The sequence below is a fragment of the Rhinopithecus roxellana genome, chromosome 14 (genome assembly GCF_007565055.1).
Source record: "Rhinopithecus roxellana isolate Shanxi Qingling chromosome 14, ASM756505v1, whole genome shotgun sequence".
Taxonomy (NCBI): domain Eukaryota; kingdom Metazoa; phylum Chordata; class Mammalia; order Primates; family Cercopithecidae; genus Rhinopithecus; species Rhinopithecus roxellana.
This window is the reverse complement of record NC_044562.1, coordinates 36,983,587-37,009,205: the sequence shown is the minus strand read 5'-3', so window position 1 is coordinate 37,009,205 and position 25,619 is coordinate 36,983,587. Positions and strand designations below refer to the sequence as shown.

At 40.3% G+C, this 25,619-nt stretch overlaps 1 protein-coding gene and 1 pseudogene across 9 annotated transcripts in view; both read right to left on the bottom strand.

Annotated features, from left to right (window-relative positions):
• ANKRD44 (ankyrin repeat domain 44) overlaps positions 1-25,619 on the bottom strand; it is a 354,082-nt gene that overhangs the window by 66,624 nt on the left and 261,839 nt on the right. For all 9 annotated transcript variants that reach the window (XM_030916285.1, XM_030916289.1, XM_030916284.1 and 6 more), the window contains exon 17: positions 1,900-1,971. In XM_030916285.1, coding sequence (XP_030772145.1) covers positions 1,900-1,971 — 72 coding nt within the window. The remainder of the gene's footprint in view (positions 1-1,899; positions 1,972-25,619) is intronic.
• LOC104676757 lies at positions 5,072-6,736 on the bottom strand (annotated as a pseudogene).

Sequence of the window (25,619 nt, the reverse complement as noted above, 5' to 3'; positions counted from 1 at the left end):
AGGTATTTGGGTTAAGATCACACAATAAACAATTCAATAAATTAACAAGTTGGAATGGGTCTTTGAGATGCTTAACTGATTTCCTTTAACTTACAGGTGGGGAAACCATGTCCAGGTGAGTTGCTAATGAAAAGAATGGCAGCTGGGACCTCCACTTAATGTATCTTTCCTGGGCCTCTGTCAGCTGCAGAACTACCAAAGCCCACCTCTTTTAAATGATATCAGCACCCTATCTTTACACAGCCAGCAACCCATGGAGTTTAGCAGAGTACACAATAAGCACTCAACAAATACAGTGTGGAAAAAAAAAAAAAAGAAGAAGAACGAGAGATGATAAAGTTTTTGGAAGCCAAGAAACTCTTCTCAGATTAGTAGCAGGCTTGGCAATGCAGTCAAACCCACTTTCTTGGGGCCTGAGAACTGCATCTGAGATAATCCTCCATATAGCACTAACTGTCCCTACAGAATGTTTGTGAGTGCTCAGCTTTGGGGTAACTTCCCCAGGCACAGCAAATGGTTGGGCAGGGATTCTAGCAAGCAACCTGTACTAAGGGCCAACTGGCATGAAGCTTTATATGTATAAATATCCCACTATTCATCCACATTTTCCACCTCTAGGAACAAAGACTGATGCATATTTCACCCTGATTTCACTAGACTCAAAACGCATGCGTGTACGAGTGTGTAGTGGGTGTGTTGGTGGGTGTCGTCAGCAGGTGTGCTGTGAGTATGTGGGGAAACAGGCGGTGAAGGGAAGAGTCCGCACATACGGTCAGTTCTGGATACTCCCAATCCTTGTGTGACGGCCTTGTCTCCTCTCTCCTTTCCTGACCACCTCTACATGTCAATTAATAAAACACTCCTCTCTTCTCTCCAAAATCTCCATGTCAATTTTTCATCAGAACGACACTGAAGAAGTGCTTATGTACATATGGTATTAAGTGAAATTTCTTATGTACATATGGTATTAAGTGAAATGTCATAAACACAGTTAAACTAAGAGACCCAGCCCCATCCCATTCTTCCTGGTGTCCTGCCCCTGGGTTTTACTAAGCAAAGAAGCATCCAAACACCATCTTTGTGGCCTCACAATTCAGCAGCACCAAGGGCACGTGAGTGCCTTGGGCAGGTGAGCTGGCTGTTGCGGGGTGTGGCTGCCAGTCAGCAGGGTTCCTTGGGCCAACTCCTAGCAGGTCACCATCTGAGACAGAGTGGTGGGTGTACTTCACACATTGGTCACGCCCATGAAGAGTCTGGGGATCATCACTCTGAGCGGTTGTATTTGCCTTCAATTACTGGGATGAGGACAGGAAGTGTTATTGGTGAGAAAATACCTCTTCCCTCACCTCCCAGATCTCACCCAGTACAAGAATCAGAGCCTCAGACTTCCTTGGAGACCCTGATTTCAAGTGCAGGTAGAAGGTCGCAGCTGCAGCTCTGCACGTGCTCATCTTGCTCTCATCAGTTTGTGCTCAAACATCCTGCCAGTTTTTAACTGTGGTATTCAATGAGCCATAGGTTTTCCACTTGTATATTGTTATCTCTAATCAACTCTCTTAAACTGAAATGTATCCTTTGAATTTTAAAGACTGTTAAACTTTATAACAAGAATAAAGGGTAAGGCTTTAGGTGCATTCTCTCTTTTCCTTTGCCCTCACTTTACAGATGGGGAAACTGAGCCTCAAGACAGGGTAAGTCATGTGTCTAAGATCACCAGCAGATGAAACTGGGATTGGAAGGCGAGGCAGTCTCTCTCCACAGCCTGTGCCTTTAACTATGGACTACTTTCATTATCACTCATCCCTGTGTTACTAGGCTTATGTGTTAAAAGCAGTATAGTTTTAGGAATGCTTAGGTTCTTTTTGTAACAGGTGAAGCTTTCCATGGCATCGCACTTACAGCTAAGTGGAGTGGACTCTTAGTAGCACCAGAATCTGATTCTTCAAACCCACTATTTGTTCTTTCCAAAAGCTGTGGAGACAAAAAGCAAACAACAGTACGTGAGTCCAAATTTTGCAAAATGTTGGCAAAAATGAGAAAAGAGGCTTCAGAAACTTGAGAAGTTATGCAGTTTATCAGTAATATAAAAATCTGATATAACATATCTAACAAATATGTTAACAGAATATTTAAACTTCTAGATCACCTCAGCACTTGAATCCAGAAAAATAATTCACGTTATATCCATTTTCACCTAGCAAATTGATAATAATGAAAAAAATAAGACCCCATATTGATTCTACTATCAAACACACATTTACTGTAGATAGTGTGGATAGCATTGAAAAAGACAAGACTCCTGCTCTCATGAAGCTGACATTTTGGAAAAAACGAAGCATAGACAAATAAATGTACAAATAAGAAAACATTTGGAAGTGATCCATGCTGTAATGAGAATAAAATACAAGGATGTGATATGGAGTGACTGAGAGGCTACTTTACAGCAGATGGCCAGGCAAGGCCTTCTCCAAAAAAGTGACAATTCAGGTGAATCCTAAATAAGAAGAAGAATTAAACCAGATAAAGGTGTGGCAGGAGAGTATTCGGGAATAGGAAATAGTCAATGATATGCATCAAGACAGAACAAACATGGTAAGTCAAGGAATGGAAAGACCAGTGTCACTAGGGCATGATGTTAGTGAGGGTGGCGGGAAAATGACATTCTCATAGACCTTGGCGGGAGAACAAATTGTTAAAACCTTTCTGGTTCCCTAGCAAGCAGACTCAGAGATGGGAGAGAAAAAAAAAAGAAAAGAACACCTTCTGGGCAATTAGTGCATATCTTTTGAATCTAGGGATTCTATCCTAATAAATAATTAGACGAGTGCACAATGGTGCATATGTAAGGAAATGCATTCATACAATAAATACTCAATGAATGATTACCATGTATCCTGACACTGTTCCTTGTGCTGATAATTCAATAATAAACCAAGTATTAAAAATCCATGCACTGGCCGGGCACGGTGGCTCAAGCCTGTAATCCCAGCACTTTGGGAGGCCGAGACAGGCGGATCATGAGGTCAGGAGATCGAGACCATCCTGGCTAACACTGTGAAACCCCGTCTCTACTTAAAAATACAAAAAGCTAGCCGGGCGTGGTGGCGGGCGCCTGTAATCCCAGCTACTTGGGAGGCTGAGGCAGGAGAATGGCATAAACCTGGGAGGTGGAGCTTGCAGTGAGCTGAGATCCGGCCACTGCACTCCAGCCTGGGTGACAGAGCGAGACTCCGGCTCAAAAAAAAAGAGATCACGCCACTGCACTCCAGCCTGGGTGACAGAGTGAGACTCGGCCTCAAAAAAAAAAAAAAAAAAAAAAAAAAAAAATCCATGCACTGATAATTCCATAATAAACCAAGTATTAAAAATCTATTTTCCTATGGGAGAGTGGACATACAATAAAAGAAGAAGTTTCATAGTTGAATACAAAGTGCAAGGTGCTATGGCAGAGAAGGAAGATTCAAAGAGCTCGAGGAGAGATTAGTTTGTAACTTTATGTAGGGTGATTAGGGAAAGCCTCACTGAGCTCAGGAGTTCAAGACCAGGCTAGGCAAGATGGCAAAATCCCATCTTTACAAAAAAATACAAAAATTAACCAAGTGTGGCAGTACACACCTATAGGAGGCTGAGGTGGGAGGATGGCTTGAGCCTGGAAGGTGGAGGTCGCAGTGAGCTGAGATTGTACCACTGCATTCCAGCCTGGGCAATACAGCCAGACCCTGTCTCAAGAAAAAAAGACATCTTAACTGGAAAGTTGCTGGATACATGGGTTTGAAGGTCAGAGTATTTAAAGTCATGAGATTGGATGAGATCAACAAAGGAGTACACAAAGAAGAAACGGGGTCCCAGGACTGATGCCTGGGGCACCCACCACTAAGAGCTGGAGAGATGAGGAGGAACCAGCAGGAAGACTCAGACTGAGCAGGCGAGCTAGAAGGAAAACAAGGAGAACATGAGATTCTGGAACCAAGTGAAGGAGGAGTTTTATGAAGAGAATGAGCAGTCATGTCAAGTGTCATGACAGATCAAGGAAAATAAGGCCTGAGATTTTTGTTTTTTTAAGAGACAGGGTCTCGCTCTGTCACCCAGGCTGGAGTGCAGTGGTGTGATTTTGGCCCACTGCAGTCTCAACCTCCCAGGCCCAAGGGATTCTCCCACTCTGCCCGAGTAACTGGGACTACAGGTACATGTCACCAGGCCTGGTTAATTAAAAAAAAATTTTTTTTTGTAGAGACAGGGTCTCACTAAGTTTCCCAGGCTGCTCTCAAACTCTTGGGCTCAAGCAATACTGCCATCTTGGCCTCCCAAACTACTGAGATTACACAGGCATGAGCCACCGTGTCCCGCCAGGTCTGAGAATTGATCACTGAGTTTAGCAACATGAGGCCTGAGAACTGACCACTGTGTTAGCAAAATGGAGGAGGCTATTACTGACTCTGATAAGAGCCATTTATTACAACATTATTTATGTGAAAAAAATAGAAAAAAAATAACTAGCAATAGCATAGGTTAAATAAATTATAGAGGTATACATTACACTTTCAGATAAATTGTTCCCCTTTATCTTGCTTTGAAGCTCTTTATTTTTATTTTTTTACATAGAGACAGGGTCTCACTCTGCCACCCTGGCTGGAGTGTGGTGGTGTGAGCATAGCTCACTGCAGCCTTGAGCTCCTGGGCTCAACTGATCCTCCCACCTCAGCCTCTGGAATAGCTGGGACTACAGGCACAAGTCACTACGCCTGGCTCTTGAAGCTTTTCTTTGTATAGTGACACATCCAAAAGGAATGCAAATCCTGTATCCAAAGCCTCGATATGTGCCATGATGGTCATCAACACCCAACTCCAGCTTCCTGATTGGTGGGCTTGGGCTGCCCTACATTATAGAGGCTGGACAGCTAAACACCACATTTCCTAGACTCCTTTGAGCTAGAGTTCCAGAAGTGATTTTAGCTCTTCCAGTTAGATGCATGAACTTTTCTTTTTCTTCACTGCCTCTTTGATCAGGTATATATTAAAAATAAGGCGTCCAAAATGATATTATCTTTATGAAATAAACACATTTAAAAGCTTATGCAGCAGGATTACTTTCCTCTGTGGTAGCTTTCTTTTCTGCTGGCTTCTTTTAAGCTGCTGTTTTCTTGGTACCTGCTGCCTTTTTTCCCACCAGAGGTTTCCTCTGCTTCTTAACACCCACAGCCATTTTTTCCTCTCTTTCCCACCACAGGCTTCTTCCTGCAACCCCCTTCTCATCTGATTTAGCCTCTAGGGCTAGTGCTGCTGTTGCTGCTGTTGCTACTGCTGCGGCTGCTGCTACCTTATCCCCCAGAGTTTGTGATTCTTGGCCTGGCAAAGAATGGTGTCCTGACACATGTGTTTGCATATGGGTTTAGCTTTAACATGAGTTTCAGATTTTTCAGTGAGTTCTATGGGACTCTGCAATGAATCTGCTTGCCTGCTGCTTGAAGTGCTCTTTGGATCTTCAGGCTTTTCAAGCTTTTGCTAAGGTCTGTGTTGCTCATCTTGTGCATGGGAAGATTTTCCTGAGGGAAGCAGCTTTATGCCTAGTGCCATATAATTCATCTAACTTCCAGAAAGCACTTTCAGTCCAATGCAGAAACATCCCACATGCCCACCAGGAGCAAGTTTCAAAATGTTCAGTTTTCTTACATTAAGCAGAGTCATTCCAGGGATGTTTCTGAAGGCCTTCATGATACCACTGTCCTCATTATAGATGATGAAGGGTGTTCTGTGTCAGATACAATGATGGTTTATCATTTTGTCCTTGCCAGCTCTTATTTGCTAAGAGGCACAGACCTTTTCGATATCATTCCAGGTTTTAAGTTTCTTATGCAGCAAAACTGCCTCCTGGGTCTTCTTGTAGCCTTCAACTTTTATCTTCAACCACCAAAGGAAGTTCAGGAACTTCCTCAATACAATGACCTTTAGACATGACCAGCATTGGTAAGGCTGAGGCAGCTGGGCAGAGCAAATGGCATATCATTTTTGGGTTGTGTTCATTCTACAGTGCCAATGGCACCAGGTTTTTGTTGGTGCAAACACGCAATCTTCATGACCCACATTTCCAAAGGCACCCTAGCCAGAACAATGAGTCCCATCACCTCAGACGCTGGGTATTGGAGCCACAGCTCTGCCAGTACCCTAAAACTTCTCACCCTACCATGGCATGTACTCATCCACTGATAGGAGTAGACTCCAAAAAGGGAGAGTTATCTGGCAAAAACGTCATTTTGCCTGCTGTGTTCAAGCCTGCCTTTCTACCAGATGTTGTGAACTTTGTTCACACCAACTTGTACAAAAAAACAAAGAGCCCTATGCTGCCTGTGAATTAGCAGGTCATGAGAACAGTGCCTTTAGAAGACAGAAGTGGGGCAGAGAAAATCTGTGATTTCCAATGGTGAGCACAGTTATGAAGACTTTGTCTTTTAGCTTCCGACGTACAGGCCATGAGTTTAGTGAGGATAGAGAAGCAAGACACAGGGATGCAGGACATTCATTTTTTTGGCAGTGTGGATCAAGCCAAAAAGCTGTGTGACTCTTGAGGCAATATTAGTGGGGGTGACAAGACTGTCCCCGAACATCAGCTAGGGTGATGTGTCTATGGAATCAGTCATTCCAGTGGCTGCTTTCTGATTCCTTATCTTCCTAATCATGGGGCAGAGGGAGCCCCCTGACAGTCCAGTTCATCAGTTCAGGCTTATTTCTGGAGGCCCACCTAAAGGCCACTCTTTTAGATCTTCCAATAATCTTGTAAACACTGATTTTTAAAAATAAAGGGTTTTTTTTTTTTTTTTGCTTAAAGTAGCTAGAGTGGTTTCTGAATCCTGCAAATGAAGGCTGACTGATTCAAAGATCAATACAAGTGTCTTTTTGTTTGTTTGTTTGTTTTTTACTTATTATTTTTATTTTTGTAGAGATGGGGTCTCACTATGTTGCCCAGGCTGGTCTCAAACTCTGGGCTCAAACTCCTACCTCAGCCTCCCAAAGTGCTAGGACTACAAGTGTGAGCCACCATACCTAGCCCATAATATTAATACAAGTTTGTATAGATGTTTTCCTAATGGGGATGGAGAAGAGGAAATGACAGCACCCAAAACACTGGAAAGCAAAACTTTCTAAAAATCTGCTTTACCTATTTTTCTCCCTGTAAGTCCCAAGCTTGTCAAGTGGAAAACACACTTTAAAGCTGTAAGTGTTGAATGACACTATTTTCATTTTTTTTTTAAAAAGCAGCATTGACATGACTATATACACAGGAAAATAAAAAGCCTAGATATAGAAATACACACCTTACAAGGTTTAACACAATAACCTAAAAGTGACATTATAGAAGATTTTTATTTTCTTCTTTATATTTCCATTGAATGTGTATTGTTTTGTTTGTGCGTGTGTTTTGTCTTAAGACACAGCGTCTTGCTATGTTGCCTAGGCGGGAGTGCAGAGCACAGGGGCAATGATAGCACACTAGAGTCCCAAACTCCTGGGCTAAAGCAATCCTCTTGCCTCACCCTCCTGAGTAGCTGGGACTACGGGGCATACCACCATGCCCAGCTATATATTGTTTTGTAATCAGAAAAACACTAAAGCAATTTCTATTTGGAAAAAAGCTATTAACCTTTCATCTAATGTAATAATGTCCACAGACTCTCGGTTAGATTCAGAACTCCTTTCTAGTCAATACGTGTGGAACAAAATGCTATGATGTTAGGATTTTTTGGTAAATCAAATAATAGTGTAAAAAATACCATCTAAAAGCATGCAAGTTTAAATTTGCAAAGAATACAATACTGTAATTATATTGGAAGTATGAGACACTTTGTGTTTGTTTCTTATTAGTGTGAAAATGGAATCTGGAACTTAAACAATCTAGTATCTGTTAGAAAAATGAGAGTAAAGGTAATTTTAACTTCAAAGCAAATAACTTTAAAACCAATTTCTGTTACATAGTTGAAATAAAAGTAACCCTAACTGCTTGATAAGGCTAGAAAACAGCTGTTCTTTGCTTTGTTTTGCAACATTATCACCTGCAAGACTTCCTGGAATTGACAGTGTGTACCAACCCCAAATCCTGTCCTAGAATAAACTTTTAGTCAAAGGAACACAGAATCATTTCCCCCACTATCACAAATACGACAAACAGGGACTAGAAGACAATATACTATTGCATTTTTTAGAGTGTTCCAGGACAACAGTTATAAACCAGGTCACTATCAGAAGAGACATGATCATGATCAGATTCTTGAATTTCATAAAATCGACTCTGGCTGCAGTGTGGAAAATGAACTACTGTGGTGCTGGGGGTGGGCACTGCTACCCTAGAAGCAGGAGGCATATTAGGATATTTCAACTGCAGGATTTCTAAATTGTGAATTAATAAGTCAGTGAGAACTCATGGTGGCCTGAACTACAGAACAGGTTATAGAAATGGAAGCGTCACTATTTTTTTTTATTTTTATTTTTTGAGATGGAGTCTCGCTCTGTTGCCCAGGCTGGAGTGCAGTGGTGCAATCTCAGCTCACTGCAGCCTCTGCCTCCAGGGTTCAAGTGATTCTCCTGCCTCAGCCTCCTGAGTAGCTGGGACTACAGGCACCTACCACCACGCCCAGCTAGTTTTTTGTATTTTTAGTAGAGATGGGATTTCACCATGTTAGCCAAGATGGTCTCGATCTCCTGACCTTGTGATCTACCCGCCTTGGCCTCCCAAAATGTTGGGATTACAGGAGTGAGCCATGGCACCTAGTCTGAAGAGTCACTCTTTTATTCATTAATTTCAATAATTATTCGTTGATCCCTGTGCCAGGCACTGAGATTACAACTGTATTATGGTCCCTAAATAGCGCTTAGAGACACAGGCTTATAGTTTAGGAGGTGGAATGGACACAGATCATTGACTGAACATTGGAGGTGGGGAAAGACGAGAGTCAAGGATGACTCTGAATTTTCTAGCTTTAGTAATGGAGTGAATGGTGATGTCTTCTTCATAAGAAACGAAGGGAAGAAGCAAGATCAAAGTAGAGAGAGATGTGTTGAGTTTCAGTTTTAACGCTGCTGGGACATTCAAGGGGAGGTGTCTAGTAGACAGCTGGATATAAGGTGGCAGGCTTTAGAAGAGAGATCTGGGATACAGTTATGGATTTGGGAATTATCATCAATGGCTGATGCATGAAGACCCCACAGTGAATGAGGCCACCGAGAGTGAATAGCTAATGAGAGACAGGAAAAGGCCTAAGATATAACCCTCAGGAACCTCAATTTTAAGGGTTTGGAAGAGTCTGCAGAGAGGATTAAGGAGTAGACAGAGAGGCCGAAAGAAAACTAGGAGAGTGAAATGGTGATGATGGTGATGGTGATGGTGGTGGTGATGGTAACAACTACCGTGATGATGAAGGTTATGGTGGTGGTGATAAATAATGATGAAGTTTTTCACTGATAAAAGCCAAAAGTTATTAAGCATTTACTATGAGTCAAGCACTCTCCTAGGGGCCTTACATGAATCATCTCAATAAATCCTTGAGTAATCCATTAAGTAACACTCAGATTCACACAGCCAGTAAAGGACAGATTGGGAATCGAACCTAGATCTAACCTAAAACCCACGTTCTCTACACGACAATGCCTTCCAATCAAGTGATAAGCTGAACCTTTCCCCTGATATTTCACAAATAGTACAGGGATGGGGGCAGGAAACAAAGATAATTATGTGTTGTTGTTGTTGTTTTTAAGTATTTGGGTCTGTTTATGTCTCTAACTTGAACAATTTTCTTTAATCTTTGAGATTTTCTTCTTTGTTTTCTAAGGAGTGGTTAGTACGCATCTTAGTTATGCAGCAGTCACTGGAGATGTTGATTGGAATCTAGCTCCCCTAAGTAGTCCCCTTCCTTTAGTAATTCTTTGTTAATTAAGAAGACAATGTAAAAAAGTGGAGAGAAAAGCAATTTGCAAGTCATTTAAAACTGGCATTTACAATTTGAATTAACTCTTCTTTCTAATTTAAGATTTGGTCCTAAACATATCGAATCCAAGGGATGAGGCAGATATTCAGCCCTGCTCAGATACTCTATTCTCATAAATGTTGCAGGGGAGGCATATGAGGGCCAGAGAGAGAGAGAACTCATACCATGACTGAATTACCACAAACTCATAATTCAGCTTGTGGTCTGTAATATTATTGGAAAACAACATTACTCTACAGAGATCAACCTCAACCTATCTTGTCAAAATCCAGAAACAGAATGGCTCTTTTAAAACATAGTTATAGCTAAGAATGCATAGCCAAAGAACCAGCATCATAAAAAGCAATGAGTTCTGCACATAGAGCTTATAGTTATAAATCAGAGAGTACAATTTTATGCCTAATATAACAAAACTAGTTATAATCTTCTCGTAAGAATACTCCCATTTAATACATCTTCGTGGTTATCAACATTTACACAATCCATGCATTCACATGCTCAACTACATTCATAAATCCAACATGTATATCTAGTATGTCACCATGGGTTTCTATTGGCACAATAAAATTTGCACTCATTCCAAGGACTGACTTGGTCCTCTGCCAAAAAAAAAAAAAATCTATTAAAATGTCTGCCTTAATAATAAGACCTTCATCCGGACTACCTAATCTTATTTTTCACCCACAAACTACTTCTTTTCTCAACTGATTAATCATTCACGAAGCTTCTACATAGAGTCCAGCACTGCTTGACCCCACTTCTTCTCCATAGCCTCCACCTACCACCATGCGTTTGCTAGGATTCTGTTTGGGTAAAAAATAATCAGATTTGAGGTTGAAATATCAACCTCAAACTCCCACTGAGAAGTGAAGATGGGTGCCTGAAGAGAATATGGAAAGAAGGCAGTACAACAGTGCAAGCCAACTTTTCAGCTGTCTTATTTGTAAGTCATGAACTCTCTGGTTCACTTGGTGGAATGGCTGAGATGCACAATGCAGTTTTTAGTCCAAAAATATTATTGTATTTGAAATTACAATGATTCGTAGGACAGTTTCTCAATCTGGAGGCATTTCCACAGGATTGGAGGACTCACACGAACAGTATCTCAATGCTTTGGATTTAAAAGCAGCAAAGGCAATAGAAGGTTAAATTTAAGCCTCTCCTACAAAGTGAATCTGTCTGATTAAAAAAAAAATCAAGAACAAATAGGAACTCAATGGTAAGCCAACTGGCTGCTGAGTTAACAAAACAGTAATCTTATCATCCAAATTTGTGAGGGAACACATAAATATAACACTTGAGCTGGGAAGCCAAGCTTTATAAATAGTATAGATTATGACAGACTATGTGAAAACATGGCAAGAAAAATCCAGGGGCCCCGAGAGACCTCAAACTAATCTACACCAGTTTTAAAATTTAAGAAAATAGAAAGTGAGTATGACTCAGACTGCCAAAAGAGAAAAGTATAGCTGGTGTGTCTGAGGTAAGCCTCCCTCATGTTGCTTCTAAACTACACACTGGTTTCCACAAATTAGGAGGGATGGGAAAAGCTAGAAAACCAATCAGAAAATATCCATGGGGATCACGTAAAGGAGGTTCTCTGAGGAGAAGTTAAAAATGGATTTCTTTATCTTTTAGCAGTGAAGACTGAGAGGACATTTATGGATGCTCAAGTCTATGAAGGGGTGGAAGCAGGCCAGGACCCCTGGAAAGTTGGTGTCTCTGTCACAAATTCTCTCACATTCTGCTTGTCTATGCTGAAGAATGAAAAGCTATTCAGGCAACTTCAGGGCCACTTCTGAGTCAACTGTGCAGCCAGTACTAGTCAGGCTATGACCTGCCCTTGGCTCAGCCCAGAACGGGGGGCTGAGTCTGCAGAAGTTCCAGACCACCCAGCATGTGTCAATCCCCTCCCTTCAGAGGATCCCAGGGGCCTGGTTTGGGGTTGGGAGATCCCACAGGCATTTTGGTCTCAGAACTGATATGATGTGCCAAACCACGCTGGACCCCAGTGGACCCCCAACCTTTCTGCATATCCACAAAGAACCTCAGGCTCAGCCCCAAATAAACTCTCATCTCCAAGGTGGCATATCTGTAGCAGTAGTGACCATCTCTTTCTCATGATTCCACTCACATCCTTCACAGCTATTAGGAGAATCTGTGTTCCCTGAAATTGTTATTAACAACAATTACCAGAAACTCAGTAGTTTGTATGAATGTATGTATGAATCAAATCTAATTTAATTTCTGTCTCCCCCACTCCAATTCCATAAGCAAAGAACCATTAACTTTCTATAGTTGCAGAAGTCAAGGCCTATGCAACTTTACTTATTTATTTAGAGACAGAGTCTCACTCTGTCACCCAGGCTGAAGTGCAGTGGCACGATCTCAGTTCACTGCAGCCTCCACCTCCCAGGTTCAAGTGATTCTCCTGCCTCACCCTCCCAAGTAGCTGAGATTACAGGCACCCACCACCATGCCCGGCTAATTTTTGTATTTTTAGTAGAGATGGGATTTTACCATGTTGGCCAGGCTGGTCTCGAACTCCTGACCTCAAATGATCCACCCACCTCAGCTTCCCAAAGTGCTGGCATTATAGGCAGTCTATGCAACTTTAAAAGGCAGTAACAGAAATTGAGGAGGGTGCTACTGAAAGTTTAGCTACATTAAGTTTCCATTTCTTCTTGGGAGCAGATTTTGATGACTCTGCTTATCTCCACCCTCCAATGTGTATTCAGTTCCTGATGATTTCCTTGCCAATTAAAAGGCAGAAGAGCCTGTAGTATGTGTAAGGAAAGGCTAATGAAATCCACTGTGAAAACAGATCCAAACGCTACATGCAAAATGCATGGTATTTAAAACTGCCTTGCAAGAGCCTTACAAATGTTCATATACTTTTGACCTAGTAAACCTACTTCAGAGATTCTATCCTGATAAATTTTAAGCCCAAAGCCATTTAATAGTGAAACAGTATGAACAATCTAAATTGTAGAACAGCTAAGTTATGGTTGAGCTAATAATTGATATGATTTAGTGATTAAAAATCTTTACCAAGAGTTTTTAATGGCATTGGGAAAGGATTATGTCATGATATGTTATGAAAAAAATCTGCGTACAGAATTACACCTTCAATCTTACCTAACAGATGTAAAAAATAAAATACATGAATAAGGAAACTTGAAGTAAGAAAACCAAAACGTTCATATGAGTGGAGGTAGTGAAACTATGGATGTTTTGATTTCTTGTGTCTACTTTTTTGCATATTCTCAACTTTCTACAACAAATAATCATTACTAGAGAATAAGATAAATTTCTATTGAAAAGTGAAATTGTTGGATCAGATGATTTCCAAGGTCCCATTAGCTATATTCTATACCATATCCAATAAAAATGTAAGGGGTTGATGTTTTTATGACTAGTATAGCTTTATTAAAGCAATAATACATTCTGGCCAGTATTACTGTTTGTTGAGTGCATTACTTCATGGCCATTAAACTGCACATTCCTTAGAGGCAGGGACTACCCACACTATGTAATAGGCATTCAATAAGTGTTTATAGAACTGACTTTAAATGTGGTAAGTGAATGAGACAGCATTAGTGGAATTAATTATTTGATGATAATACATTTGCTTGCTTGCTTTGACACTTCAGAATTACAAAAAACATTACTGGTTATCTTATATTTTGGATAGATTTTCCCTTTATAAAAACAATCTGAAGCTGGATGCAGTGACTCATGCCTGTAATCTCAGCACTTTGAGAGACCAACCTGGGAGGATCACTTGAGCCCACGAGTTTGAGACCAGCCTCAGCACCATAGTGAGACCTTGTCTCTACAAACAACAACAAAAAAAAACAATTAGCCAAATATGGTGGTCATGCCTATAGTCCCAGCTACTCAAGAGGCTGAGGTGGGAGGATCACTTGAGGCCAGGAGGTTGAGGCTGCAGTGAGCCATGATCACACCACTGTACTCCAGCCTGGGCACCAGGGTGAGACCTTGCCTTAAAAAAAAAAAAAAGAAAGAATACTCATTGCTACATTTTAAAATCCAGGGGTTGGAGGTTGGGAGGAGGGATGAGCAGGCAGAGCACAGAAGACAGAGCAGTGAACACACTCTGAATGATACTATGATGATGAGCAAATACCTGGCATTATACATTTTTCCAAACCCACAGAATGTGTAACACCAAGAGTGGGCCTTGAGGTAAATTCTGGGACTTTGGGTGATTTTGATGTGTCACTGTAGGTCCATCACTTGTAACAAATATACCCTCTGGTGGAGGATGATGATAATGAGGGAGGCTGTGCATGGGGTGGGAGGGGAGCAGAGAGTATAGGGGAAATGTCTGAGCCTTCTTCTATCCAATTTTGCTGTAAACCTAAAAATACCCTTAGAAAAATAAAAGTCTTATAAAAACAAAAACACCAACCAACCAATCAGCAAAACAAGCAAACAAACAAACCTGACCTTTCACAGAACATAGTCTGGTAACTGAAAAATGCTCTAGGGTAAGTATGACTTTCTAAACCACAGTGTCAGTTTACTGCTACAAGGTGATGAAATCACTTATCATGAGATGACCCTTGGGTTGTCTACATTTCAGGGGTCATAAGGAAGTAAAGAAGATTCATCAAAATTAAATTTTTATATTTAATTGATGGACCAATACTATGAAAAAGCTGAGATACCAGTAAAAGAATTCCAAACATGTTTTCTGGTTGTAGAATACCTAAACCAGTCCAGAAAATGCCAGAGCATGTGTTTTTGAAATAATAAGACAGTGTGATTCCTTTCATCTCGCCGTAGGTGTTCCAGATGAGAAAGAGAATTAAGATTAACTCATACAAAAGAAAGCCACTATCATTCAGGATAAGGCATTGTGGTTACTAAAAACATAAGGAGTCATCCAAGGCTGAAAGAAACCAAAAGTGATTGCAGAGGCGATAGGGGTTTTAACTTTCTTGAAAGTATTGCAAAGAATTGCTGCAGAAGCCATTCCAAATGTGAAAAAAAAAAAAAAAAAAAAAAAAAAAGTGTTCCCATATTATTTTGGAGGTCCCACAGCAGCTTTGGGTTAAAATGATTTAAGTAGTGGGGGAATTCCCAAATTCAAATTTTCTCAAGCAAAATAAAAATATAAAATTACTCTATCTGGGTTAAGCAGAATCATACTTCACCTTAATAAAGAAATATTCTATCTGGTGCCAATACTTTCCTATAATTGAATTTGGTTTCATTCTTTTGTGTGGGTAGTGAACCAAAAGAGGGAAGGAATATTTACATCTTGGAGACAGGATAGAGAAGAGAGACAGCTGGAAAAAGTACCAAAGAAAATCTTTGAGGGGACAGCCACCAGCAAATTCCAGAAGCACCAACCTCAGATACAAGTGAATGCCTTGGCTGCTGATACCAGCAGAATACACCTTGGATGCACCCTTAATACCTCTGCTTGGGATATGATTATGAGTGCTGCAAGTTCATTTCAATCTGGCAGTAATCGTTGCAAGGAAATTTCAGTACAATGAAACACTTTAGCTATTCCCTTGATATTCATATTAAGGGAATGGCCCAGACCATACCTATTTAACTTATGAATTTTGCAGAGTATTTCAAAGGTTAAGTCACTCTTCTATATTAGCATTAAGTTGGATATATTGGGCCGGGCGCGGTGGCTCAAGCCTGTAATCCCAGCACTTTGGGAGGCCGAGACGGGCGGATCACGAGGTCAGGAGATCGAGACCATCCTGGCTAATACGGTGAAACCCCGTCTCTACTAAAAAATACAAAAAACTAGCCGGGCGACGAGGCGGGCGCCTGTAGTCCCAGCTACTCGGGAGGCTGAGACAGGAGAATGGCGTGAACCCGGGAGGCGGAGCTTGCAGTGAGCTGAGAGCCGGCCACTGCACTCCAGCCTGGGCGGCAGAGCAAGACTCCGTCTCAAAAAAAAAAAAAAAAAAAAAAAAAAAAAAAGTTGGATATATTGTATTCCATCAGTGGAAGAGGCACCTGATTTTCTTTCATGCTCTTTTTGGATTCCTGCATTACATGTGTGTGGTGGTGATTGCGTGTGTGTGTGTGTGAGAGAGAGAGAGAGAAGGGGCAGGGGAGAGGAGGACAAAAATGAAAGGTCTATGTTAATTAGCTATTATCATATCACTCATGGGTAGCAGAAGTTTAGGAGGCAAGAGAGTAAGAAGGGTAAATAGCAAAAGGTTATTGATAGATTCCCCATTGTTAAGAAAGATGATCCTAAACTTGTAAAAGAAGGCAAAGAGGATAATTTCATGTCCTTTCAAAAGCATCATTTAACAGGCCCACCCAGACCAGGCGCAGTGGCTCATGCCTGTAATCCTAGCACTTTGGGAGGCTGAGGCAGGCAGATCACGAGGTCAGAGGTTTGAGGCCAGCCTGGCCAATATGGTGAAACCCCATCTCTACTAAAAATACAACTAAAAACACAAAAATTAGCCTGGGCAACAGAGCGAGGCGAGACTCCATCTCAACAAAAAAGCAAAACAAAACAAAACAAAAAAACAGGCCCACCAAACAATTAAATTTTTTTAGTATAATGTTAATTAATGGCAATTTCTCTGTGAAAATGACATGTTAACTTGTAGATTTGCTTCCAGCAGACGTAAGCCTTTTTTTTTTTTTTTTTCTGAGACAGATTCTCACTCTGTCACCCAGGCTGGAGTGCAGTGGCTCCTTCTCAGCTCACTGCAACCTCCGCCTCCTGGGCTCAAGTGATTATCCTGCCTCAGCCTCCCGAGCAGCTGGGACTACAGGCATGCACCACCACACCCGGCTAATTTTTATATTTTTAGTAGAGACAGGGTTTCACCATGTTGGCCAAGCTGGTCTCGAACTCCTGACCTCAAGTGATCTGCCCTACTCAGCCTCCCAACGTACTGGAATTATAGGCACGAGCCACTGTGCCCAGCCTGTTTCCAGTAGAGATAAAAGTTTTGCTGTCTGGTAGGAAAAAAACAAAAAATAAAAGCCTCCAGAGGTCATAGCTTATTGCCCTGTACATGAACCAGTTTTGTATCTAACCTAGTAATCTCATTCTACTATTACTGTATTAAAGTGCCTACACATGGTCTGTTCCTCAATGCTCCTTGAAAAAGCTTTAGCATCTTACTGGTTCCCTCATTACTTAATGAGATTTTTCAAAAACTGCTCTTCTATATCATTCAGAAGAGCAATTTAATATAATAGAAATATTTACTTGTAAAGTTCCTTCCTTGTTGTTCCCCATTACCTATTAGAATGACTTTGCTCTAGTTTTGACAAGGCTTTTAAAAATTTTTTTGTAGAGATGGGGGTCTCACTATGTTGTATTTTTAGTTGTATTTTTAGTGGAGATGGGGTTTCACCATATTGGCCAGGCTGGCCTCAAACTCCTGCCCTAAATTGATCCTCCCACCTCGGCCTCCCGAAGCACTGAGATGACAAGTACGAGCCAACCTGACAAGGCTTTATTTTAGAAGTCATGTTTAAAAATACTTTTTTACACCCTAAAAATTATGGAAAATTGAATATGGACAAAGTTTTGTTTTTAATTTTTAAAAATGTGGGGCATCAAACATGTTAAGCATGCAGATGAAAGGCAGGTAAAAAAATTCAGCGTTCCACTTAAGAAATAGGTAGTGATGCTATTAGCTTGACACAGGGGAGACTAAACTACCTTTATTTGCTGTACAACAGTGTGGTAGTCAAAACTGGATGTTCCCCCCACCCCTTTCAGGACACATATTGTATCATGGGTTCTTTAATTTAGTGTATGGGTTAGGTAGGGACATATTTGAAAGCACTAATTTCACTCTTGATTGCCAAATTCATAAAGTGAATTGCTTAAGGTTAGATAAGAATTATCTGTTCATAAAACTAGTGCCAAAAATTAATTATAATAGAAGGGTAATTTTTATTTCTGATCTTTTTAAAGTCAAGGGATCAGTGATCAAACAATTAAAATGAAGAGTCCATATTTTAAAATAACAAATTCAATTTGTTGGATATTTTCTTTTTTGTTTACTTACTATGTTTCTTGGAATTTTATTTATTAAGCAATAAAAATGGCAGTGAACATAACTGCATAAAAATTTTGGAATACTTCTCTATATGTTATCATAGTAGAAAGATGTTTTTCAGAATTTGTCTTATGATGCCAAATTATTCTGAAATTTCCTAAATGGTTGATAAACAGAGTAAGAACTGGATTATACACCAGCTCCTGCAGTTTCCAACTGCACATTCCAGTTTTAAAGTCTAACCATAATGTATGCTTTCCTCAGAAGGGTGCCTGGCATTTATTTATAATGGTCAATTTTTGTTGTTGTTGTTGAGATGGAGTCTCATTCTGTTGCCCAGGCTGGAGTACAGCAGTGCGATCTCAGCTCACTGCAACCTCTGCTTTCTGGGTTCAAGCAATTCCTGCCTCAGCCTCCCGAGCTGGGATTACAGGTGCCTACCACCACACCCAGCTAATTTTTGTATTTTTAGTAGAGATGGGGTTTCGCCCTGTTGGCCAGGCTGGTCTCGAACTCCTGACCTCAGGTGATGCCTGCCTAGGCCTTCCAAAATGCTGGGAGTACAGGTGTGAGCCACCGCACCTGGTCTATAATGGTCAGTTTTTAAGTATATGCCTGAAAAGTGACATGATCTCGATGAATGCCCTTCTAATTCTAACAACATACCAAAGCACAAATTAAGATCTCACTTGGTCCTAAAATAATAAAGCAAGCCATCGATTTGTAAACAGTTTATACACACAAATTCCTAGCAATGCCATAAAAGAGCTATAAAAAGGAAGTTTTACGCCTAAGCAAAAAAAATTAAGTAGAGCTTAATTTCAGCATTTATTCATTGTAACAGCTTTGGAAAAAGTTTCCAAGTTTGTGCTCAGACAGGGTGCTGAATTTGGAAAGAATAACTCAAATTATTAAAATTAAATATTAATGGTGGATTTTATTAAAATGCCAAAGAATTATTCAAGGTTCTGGTGGTTTCTATAGTTGCACAGTTTAAACCATAAGCTGGATTTCTTCCTTCTTTTTTTTTTTCCTTTTCCATTTTGGTAAGAGGGAAGCAACTGGGCTATACAAGCTTGTCTTATGATGCTTTCATGGCTGTCTTGTCGGAGCTCTTCTTCTTATCCTTTCTACCTAAGCTGATAATTCTGTCTTCATCTTATTTCCCTTCCTCAACTACAGTAAGCAAGTTGTATTGTTACACTTTCTTCCCTACAATAATGAGGTCAGGTTGCCACAGTCTCAACTGCTCTGAAGGCATTTTATTTTTAACAGGACCAACCACTAACAGTAGAGACTTAAAGTCCTCTGCCTTAACTCTGAGATACAATCCCACCTGTAGTGTCACTTTATTTCCACCCGTTATTCATTCATAGCCTAAAAGCTCCTTAAGTACCAGGAAGAAAGCAAGAGAGTCTGAAAGCTCAGGTTCCTGTTACTCCTCCTCTGTCTAAAGACAGGCTTGGAATCTTACTCTTCTAAACACCACTGGTCACTCTGATAAGCTTAACTTTTCTTTAAAATGAACTTTTAAGTGCTGACAAATGTTTTCTTTTCCACTGACTTTTTATATAACTTTTAAATAACATATACTCAAGAAGGCATGCATTATTTAACAAGTTACCTGACTCTAGACCAGTATCTGACTCAGAGAAGATACTCAATACATTTTTTGATATATAAATTTGAAAAAAATGAAATAATTGTAAACTGTCTTTAAAATACAGACAAGAAAAGAAAAAGGAAATAACATGACCCATAACTCATAATGGCAGCAGCCGACATTTCAGTATGTACTCTACTAGTCATTCAACATCCTAGAAATATACATAAATCATGATGCATGCATTATTTTTGTGTGTGCTTAATATGTAGTGAATATTTTTCCCATCTGCTAAATATTCTTTTGCAATGCCATTTTATGGTCACATAGCATTCCAATAAATCAGTGCAATAGTGTGCTGGTAATTTAACTTTCTTCCCTATTGTTGACCTTTTAGGTTGTTCCCTTTTTGGTATTATTATTATTATTGGTACTGACAGCTATAAACATTTGTGTGGCTGAATCTTTATGAATACTCATGATGATTTCCTGGTGCTAAATTCCAAGAAGCAGAATATTAAGGCTTTGGATTTGTAATCGGCGAAATCCTTCTAGTAATTTAAATCAAATATTAATCTTTCTAGCAATTTAAATCAAATTTTAGGGTAGCTTGAGGTGTGGTGCATGCACAAATGCTTTACTGGGTCTTAGTTCGTCATTTCCAGTATTATTCACCTCTATCTCTGAATTTATACTTTTGAGGCTCATTGAAGCAGTCCTTCTCCCAGGAGCCTGTTGTTACAGAACCCTCAGAGAGTAAGAAACTGTCTTTCATTAAAAGAGCTCCATAAGCTTGCAGTGAGCTGAGATCGCACCACTGTACTCCAGCCTGGGCGACAGAGTGAGATTCCATCTCAAAAAACTAACTAACTAACTAACTAACTAACTAACTAACTAACTAACTAACTAAAAGAGCTCCATAATATTTGCACCTGTTCTTTCGTGCCCAGTTGGAGTAGTATACTTGTCTCTCAATTATTCTTCTAGTAGCAAGCACATTTTAAAAAGTAAATCTTGTTCTTTTAAGACTTTGTAAATCTTTACTGTACTCATCCTTCATAGGTAAAGTAAAACATGAGTTGAGCCAAGTTTGCACCACAACAAACGGACAAAACCTGGCCCATGAATAGAAATTAATTTCAACTTGTGAGAAAGAAATGAATAAAAAGTTAGCCTTAAAAAAGCATTTATAGCTGTCTATGAATAACTGTCTTTAGAAGACTATTAAATTTTTCTTTAAACATTTATCACCATTTGGTAAATAAGGTAACAGAATTACTTTTTTTTTTTTTTTTTTTTGAGATGAAGTTTTGCTCTTGTCGCCCAGGCTAGAGTGCGATGGCGCAATCTTGACTCACTGCAACCTCCACCTCCTGGGTTCAAGCTATTCTGCCTCAGCCTACCAAGTAGATGGGATTACAAGTATGCACCACCATGCCCGGCTAATTTTTTGTATTTTTAGTACAGACGAGGTTTCACAATGTTGGCCAGACTGGTCTCGAACTCCCGACCTCAAGTGATCTGCCCGCCTCAGCCTCCCAAAGTGCTGGGATTACAGGTATGAGCCACTGCGTCCGGCCCAGAATTACTACTTTAAGATGACTAACAAAGTGCAATCCTCTACAAATGCAAGTGGACACGAAATACCATGGCATCTAATTGTTCTTGGAAAATACACACACTGGGCTTAAAATGATCACTTGAGTAATTAAATGGTTTGTCCATTTCACTAATAACCACTATAAATTAATGAAGAAAGAATTTCTCATCTTGAAGGACTAGTGCCACAATGTCTTACTGGTAAGAGATACTCAATATGCTTTATAGGAACTTAGAGAAAGACTTGTAGCGTTTTCCAAAACAGAGAGGGGGAATTTAAGAGTGTTGGTGGGCTGGGCGCGGTGGCTCACGCCTGTAATCTCAACACTTTGGGAGGCCGAGGCGGGTGGATTACGAACTCAGAAGATCAAGACCATCCTGCCAACATGGTGAAACCCCATCTCTACTAAAAATACAAAAATTAGCCGGGCATGGTGGTTTGTGCCTGTAGTCCCAGTCACTCAGGGGGCTGAGGCAGGAGAATCACTTGAACTCGGGAGGCGGAGGTTGCAGTGGGCCGAGATTGTGCCACTACGCTACAGCCTGGGCAACAGAGCGATACTCTGTCTAAAAGAAAAAAAGAGTGCCAGTGAATTTTTTGAATGCCTATAACAAATGCCCTCTGGAACTAAAAGTATCTGATTCTAAGAGAAAAACAAAGACAAAATCCCACCATACATCTACAATTTCTTTGTTGAAATAGTTTTTCAGACTCCTTTAAGAACTTACATCTTGACCCTTATTTTTAACTATATGAATAAATATTTTATGTGAAATTCTGGCAAATTATGAAAAAATTTATTTTTACATTGTGTTTTTCTAAATAGACCTATTTTTTAATGTATTCATTGTATTTTATTTTATTTTTTTATTTTAAGTTCTAGGGTACATGTGTACAACATACAGGTTTGAAAAATAGGTATATATGTGCCATGTTGGTGTGCTGCACCCATCAACTCGTCATTTACATTAGGTATATCTCCTAATGCTATACCTCCCCCAGCCGCCACCCCTTGACAGGCCCCAGTGTGTGATGTTCCCCGTCCTGTGTCCAAGTGTTCTCATTGTTCAATTCCCACCTATGAGTGAGAACATGCGGTGTTTGGTTTTTTGTCCTCGTGATAGTTTGCTGAGGATGATGGTTTCCAGCTTCATCCATGTCCCTGCAAAGGACATGAACTCATCCTTTTTTATGACTGCATAGTATTCTGTGGTATATATGTGCCACATTTTCTTAATCCAGTCTATCATTGATGGGCATTTGGGTTAGTTCCAAGTCTTTGCTACTGTGAACAGTGCCACAATAAACATATGTGTGCATGTGTCTTTATAGTAGCATGATTTATAAACCTTTGGGTATATATTCAGTAATGCATCGCTGGGTCAAATGGTATTTCCAGTTGTAGATCCTTGAGGAATTGCCACACTGTTTTCCACAATGGTTGAACTAATTTACACTCCCAGCAACAGTATAAAAGCGTTCCTATTTCTCTCCACATCCTCTCCAGCAACTGTTCTTCCCTGACTTTTTAATGATCGCATTCTAACTGGAGTGAGATGGTATCTCATTGTGGTTTTGATTTCCATTTCTCTGATGACCAGTGATGATGAGTATTTTTTCATGTGTCTGTTGGCTGCATAAATGTCTTCTTTTGAGAAGTGTCTGTTCATATCCTTTGCTTACTTTTTGATGGGGTTGTTTTTTTCTTGTAAATTTGTTGAAGTTCCTTGTAGATTCTGCATATTAGCCCTTTGTCAGATGGGTAGAGTGCAAAAATTTCCTCCCATTCTGTAGGTTGCCTGTTCACTCTGATGATAGTTTCTTTTGCTATACAGAAGCTCTTTAGTTTAATTAGATCCCATTTGTCTATTTTGACTTTTGTTGCCATTGCTTTTGGTGTTTTAGTCATGAAGTCCTTGCCCATGCCTATGTCCTGAATGGTATTGCTTAGGTTTTCTTCTAGGGTTTTTATGGTTTTAGGAATAGAGCTATTTTCATACAAACTTTCATTAAAAATTTGCCATCTTCTAATAATTTGTGTGCAAAGAATTTTTCCATAACATTTATAAGTTCCCAGGACACCACAACGGAGGGTAACTCCTGGAGACTTATGAATCTGTATATGGTAACAAGAAATCCTTGTTTTACCCTCCAATAACACCTACACAATCAGACACTAATATTTAAGAACTATACTGTGGAGGAAACACATTCTCATTATTTACTCAACTTTCACATTTTCACATCAAATATGCCTCATATTTTCATGCTTTATATATTCTTCAGGATAACCAGATGGTTTTCTGAATCTCTACCATAAGATTTTTTTTTTTTTTAATTTTAGAAACAGGGTCTTGACATGTTGCCCAGGCTGGACTTGAACTTCTGGGTTGAAGTGACCCTCCAGTCTCAGCCTCCTGAGAAGTTAGGATTACAGTCATGAGTCACCATGCCCAGGTCTACCTTAAGAATTTGACCATAGCAGTGATTTTAATTAAAGAAAGAAAGAAGATTCCTGGGGTACTTTTCCAATTTTAACATATATTACTCTTCCTTCTAAGCTAATCCAATGATGTCTCTCTTTAATCTTGGCCAAGACAACCCTTGGCCACTGTATTAGTCCATTCTCACACTGCTATCAATAAATACCTAAGACTGGGTAATTTATAAAGAAAATGGGTTTAACTGGCTCAAAGTTCCACAGGCTGTACAAGAAGCATGAGGCTGGCATCTGCTCAGCTTCTGGGGAGGCTTCAGGAACTTATAATCATGGCAGAAGGAAAAGGAGGCACCAGGACTTCATACAGCTGGAGCAGGAGAAAGAGAGAGAAGGGGGAGAGGCTACACACCTTTAAATGATGAGATCTCATAAGGACACCCTCACTACCACGATGACAACACCAAGGGGTACAGTGCTAAACCATTCATGAGAAACTGCTCTCATGATCCAATCACCTCCCACCAGGCCACCTCCAACATTGGCCATTACAATTGAACATGAGATTTGAGTGGAGACACATATCCAAACCACATCAACCATCAATAACAAAGCATTCTACTTCTTCCTTATTCGAAATTCACAGTATCATTGTTTTTTGTTTTTGTTTTTTTTTTGAGACAGAGTCTCGTTCTGTCGCCCAGGCTGGAGTACAGTGGTGCAATCTTGGCTCACTGCAGTCTCCACCTCCTCGGTTCAAGCAATTCTCCTGCCTCAGCCTCCTGAGTAGCCAGGATTACAGGTACCCACTACCATGCTCAGCTAATTCTTGTATTTTCAGTAGAGATGGGGTTTCATCATATTGTCCAGGCTGGTCTCGAACTCCTGACCTCAAGTGATCCACCCACCTTGGCCTCCCAAAGTGCTGGCATTACAGGTGTGAGCCACCACGCCCAGCCTAAAATTCACAATATCTTTTATTGCAATAAAACTTTCCCACTCAGAAAATTAGTTCTTGGGCTAATTAAATTATATTACTGTTACCTTCTGTTGGTGAGCCATCAGGTTATTTTTTTTAAAGTTTTACTTACAGAGCTTATAAATTACCCTTGGTTATTCTCAGCTGTGCTGAGTTCTGTGACAGCAAAGGACCCTAGTACCCTGGAATACCTCTACATATGAAATGATTCAAATGTCTCCCTTACTTTTTTTTTTTTTTTTTTTGAGACAGGGTCTCACTCTGTTGCCCAGGCTGCAGTGCAGTGGCACAGTTATGGCTCATTTCAGCCTTGACCTCCTGGGCTCAAGCAATTCTCCCACCTCGGCCTCCCAGGTAGCTGGGACTACAGGCACACACCACCATGTTCAGCTAATTCTTGTATTTTTTTGGAGACGGGGTTTCGCCGTGTTGCCCAGATTGGTCTCGAACTCCATGGCTCAAGGGATCTACATGCCTTAATCTCCCAAAGTGTTGGAATTACAGGTGTGAGCCACTGTACCTGGCTATTCTTTCTTATCATTAAGGTGATGACTCACACACAATAGAGCCCAACCTTCTCAAAACTGTAATTCTCTTCCAAATGGTCACTAGGAGGTACCAGCTTGGTTAAATCAGAATATATATTCATTTACTCATTTATTTATTTTAGAGACAGGGTCTTGTTTTGTCACCCAGCCTGGAGTGCAGTGGCACAATCACAGCTCACTGCACTCTCAAACTCCTGGGCTCAAACAATCCTCCTGCTTCAGCCTCTGAGTAGCTCGGACTAAAGGTGCTACAGGTGCACAACACACACCCAGCTAATTTTTTAATTTTTATTTTTTGTAGAGACAGGGTCTTGCTACACTGCCCAAGCTGGTCTCAAACTCCTGGACTCAAGCAATCCTCCTGCCATGGCCTCCCAAAGTGTGGGGATTATAGGTGTGAGTCACTGTGTCTTGACAAATTAGAATATGTATTTAATCAACT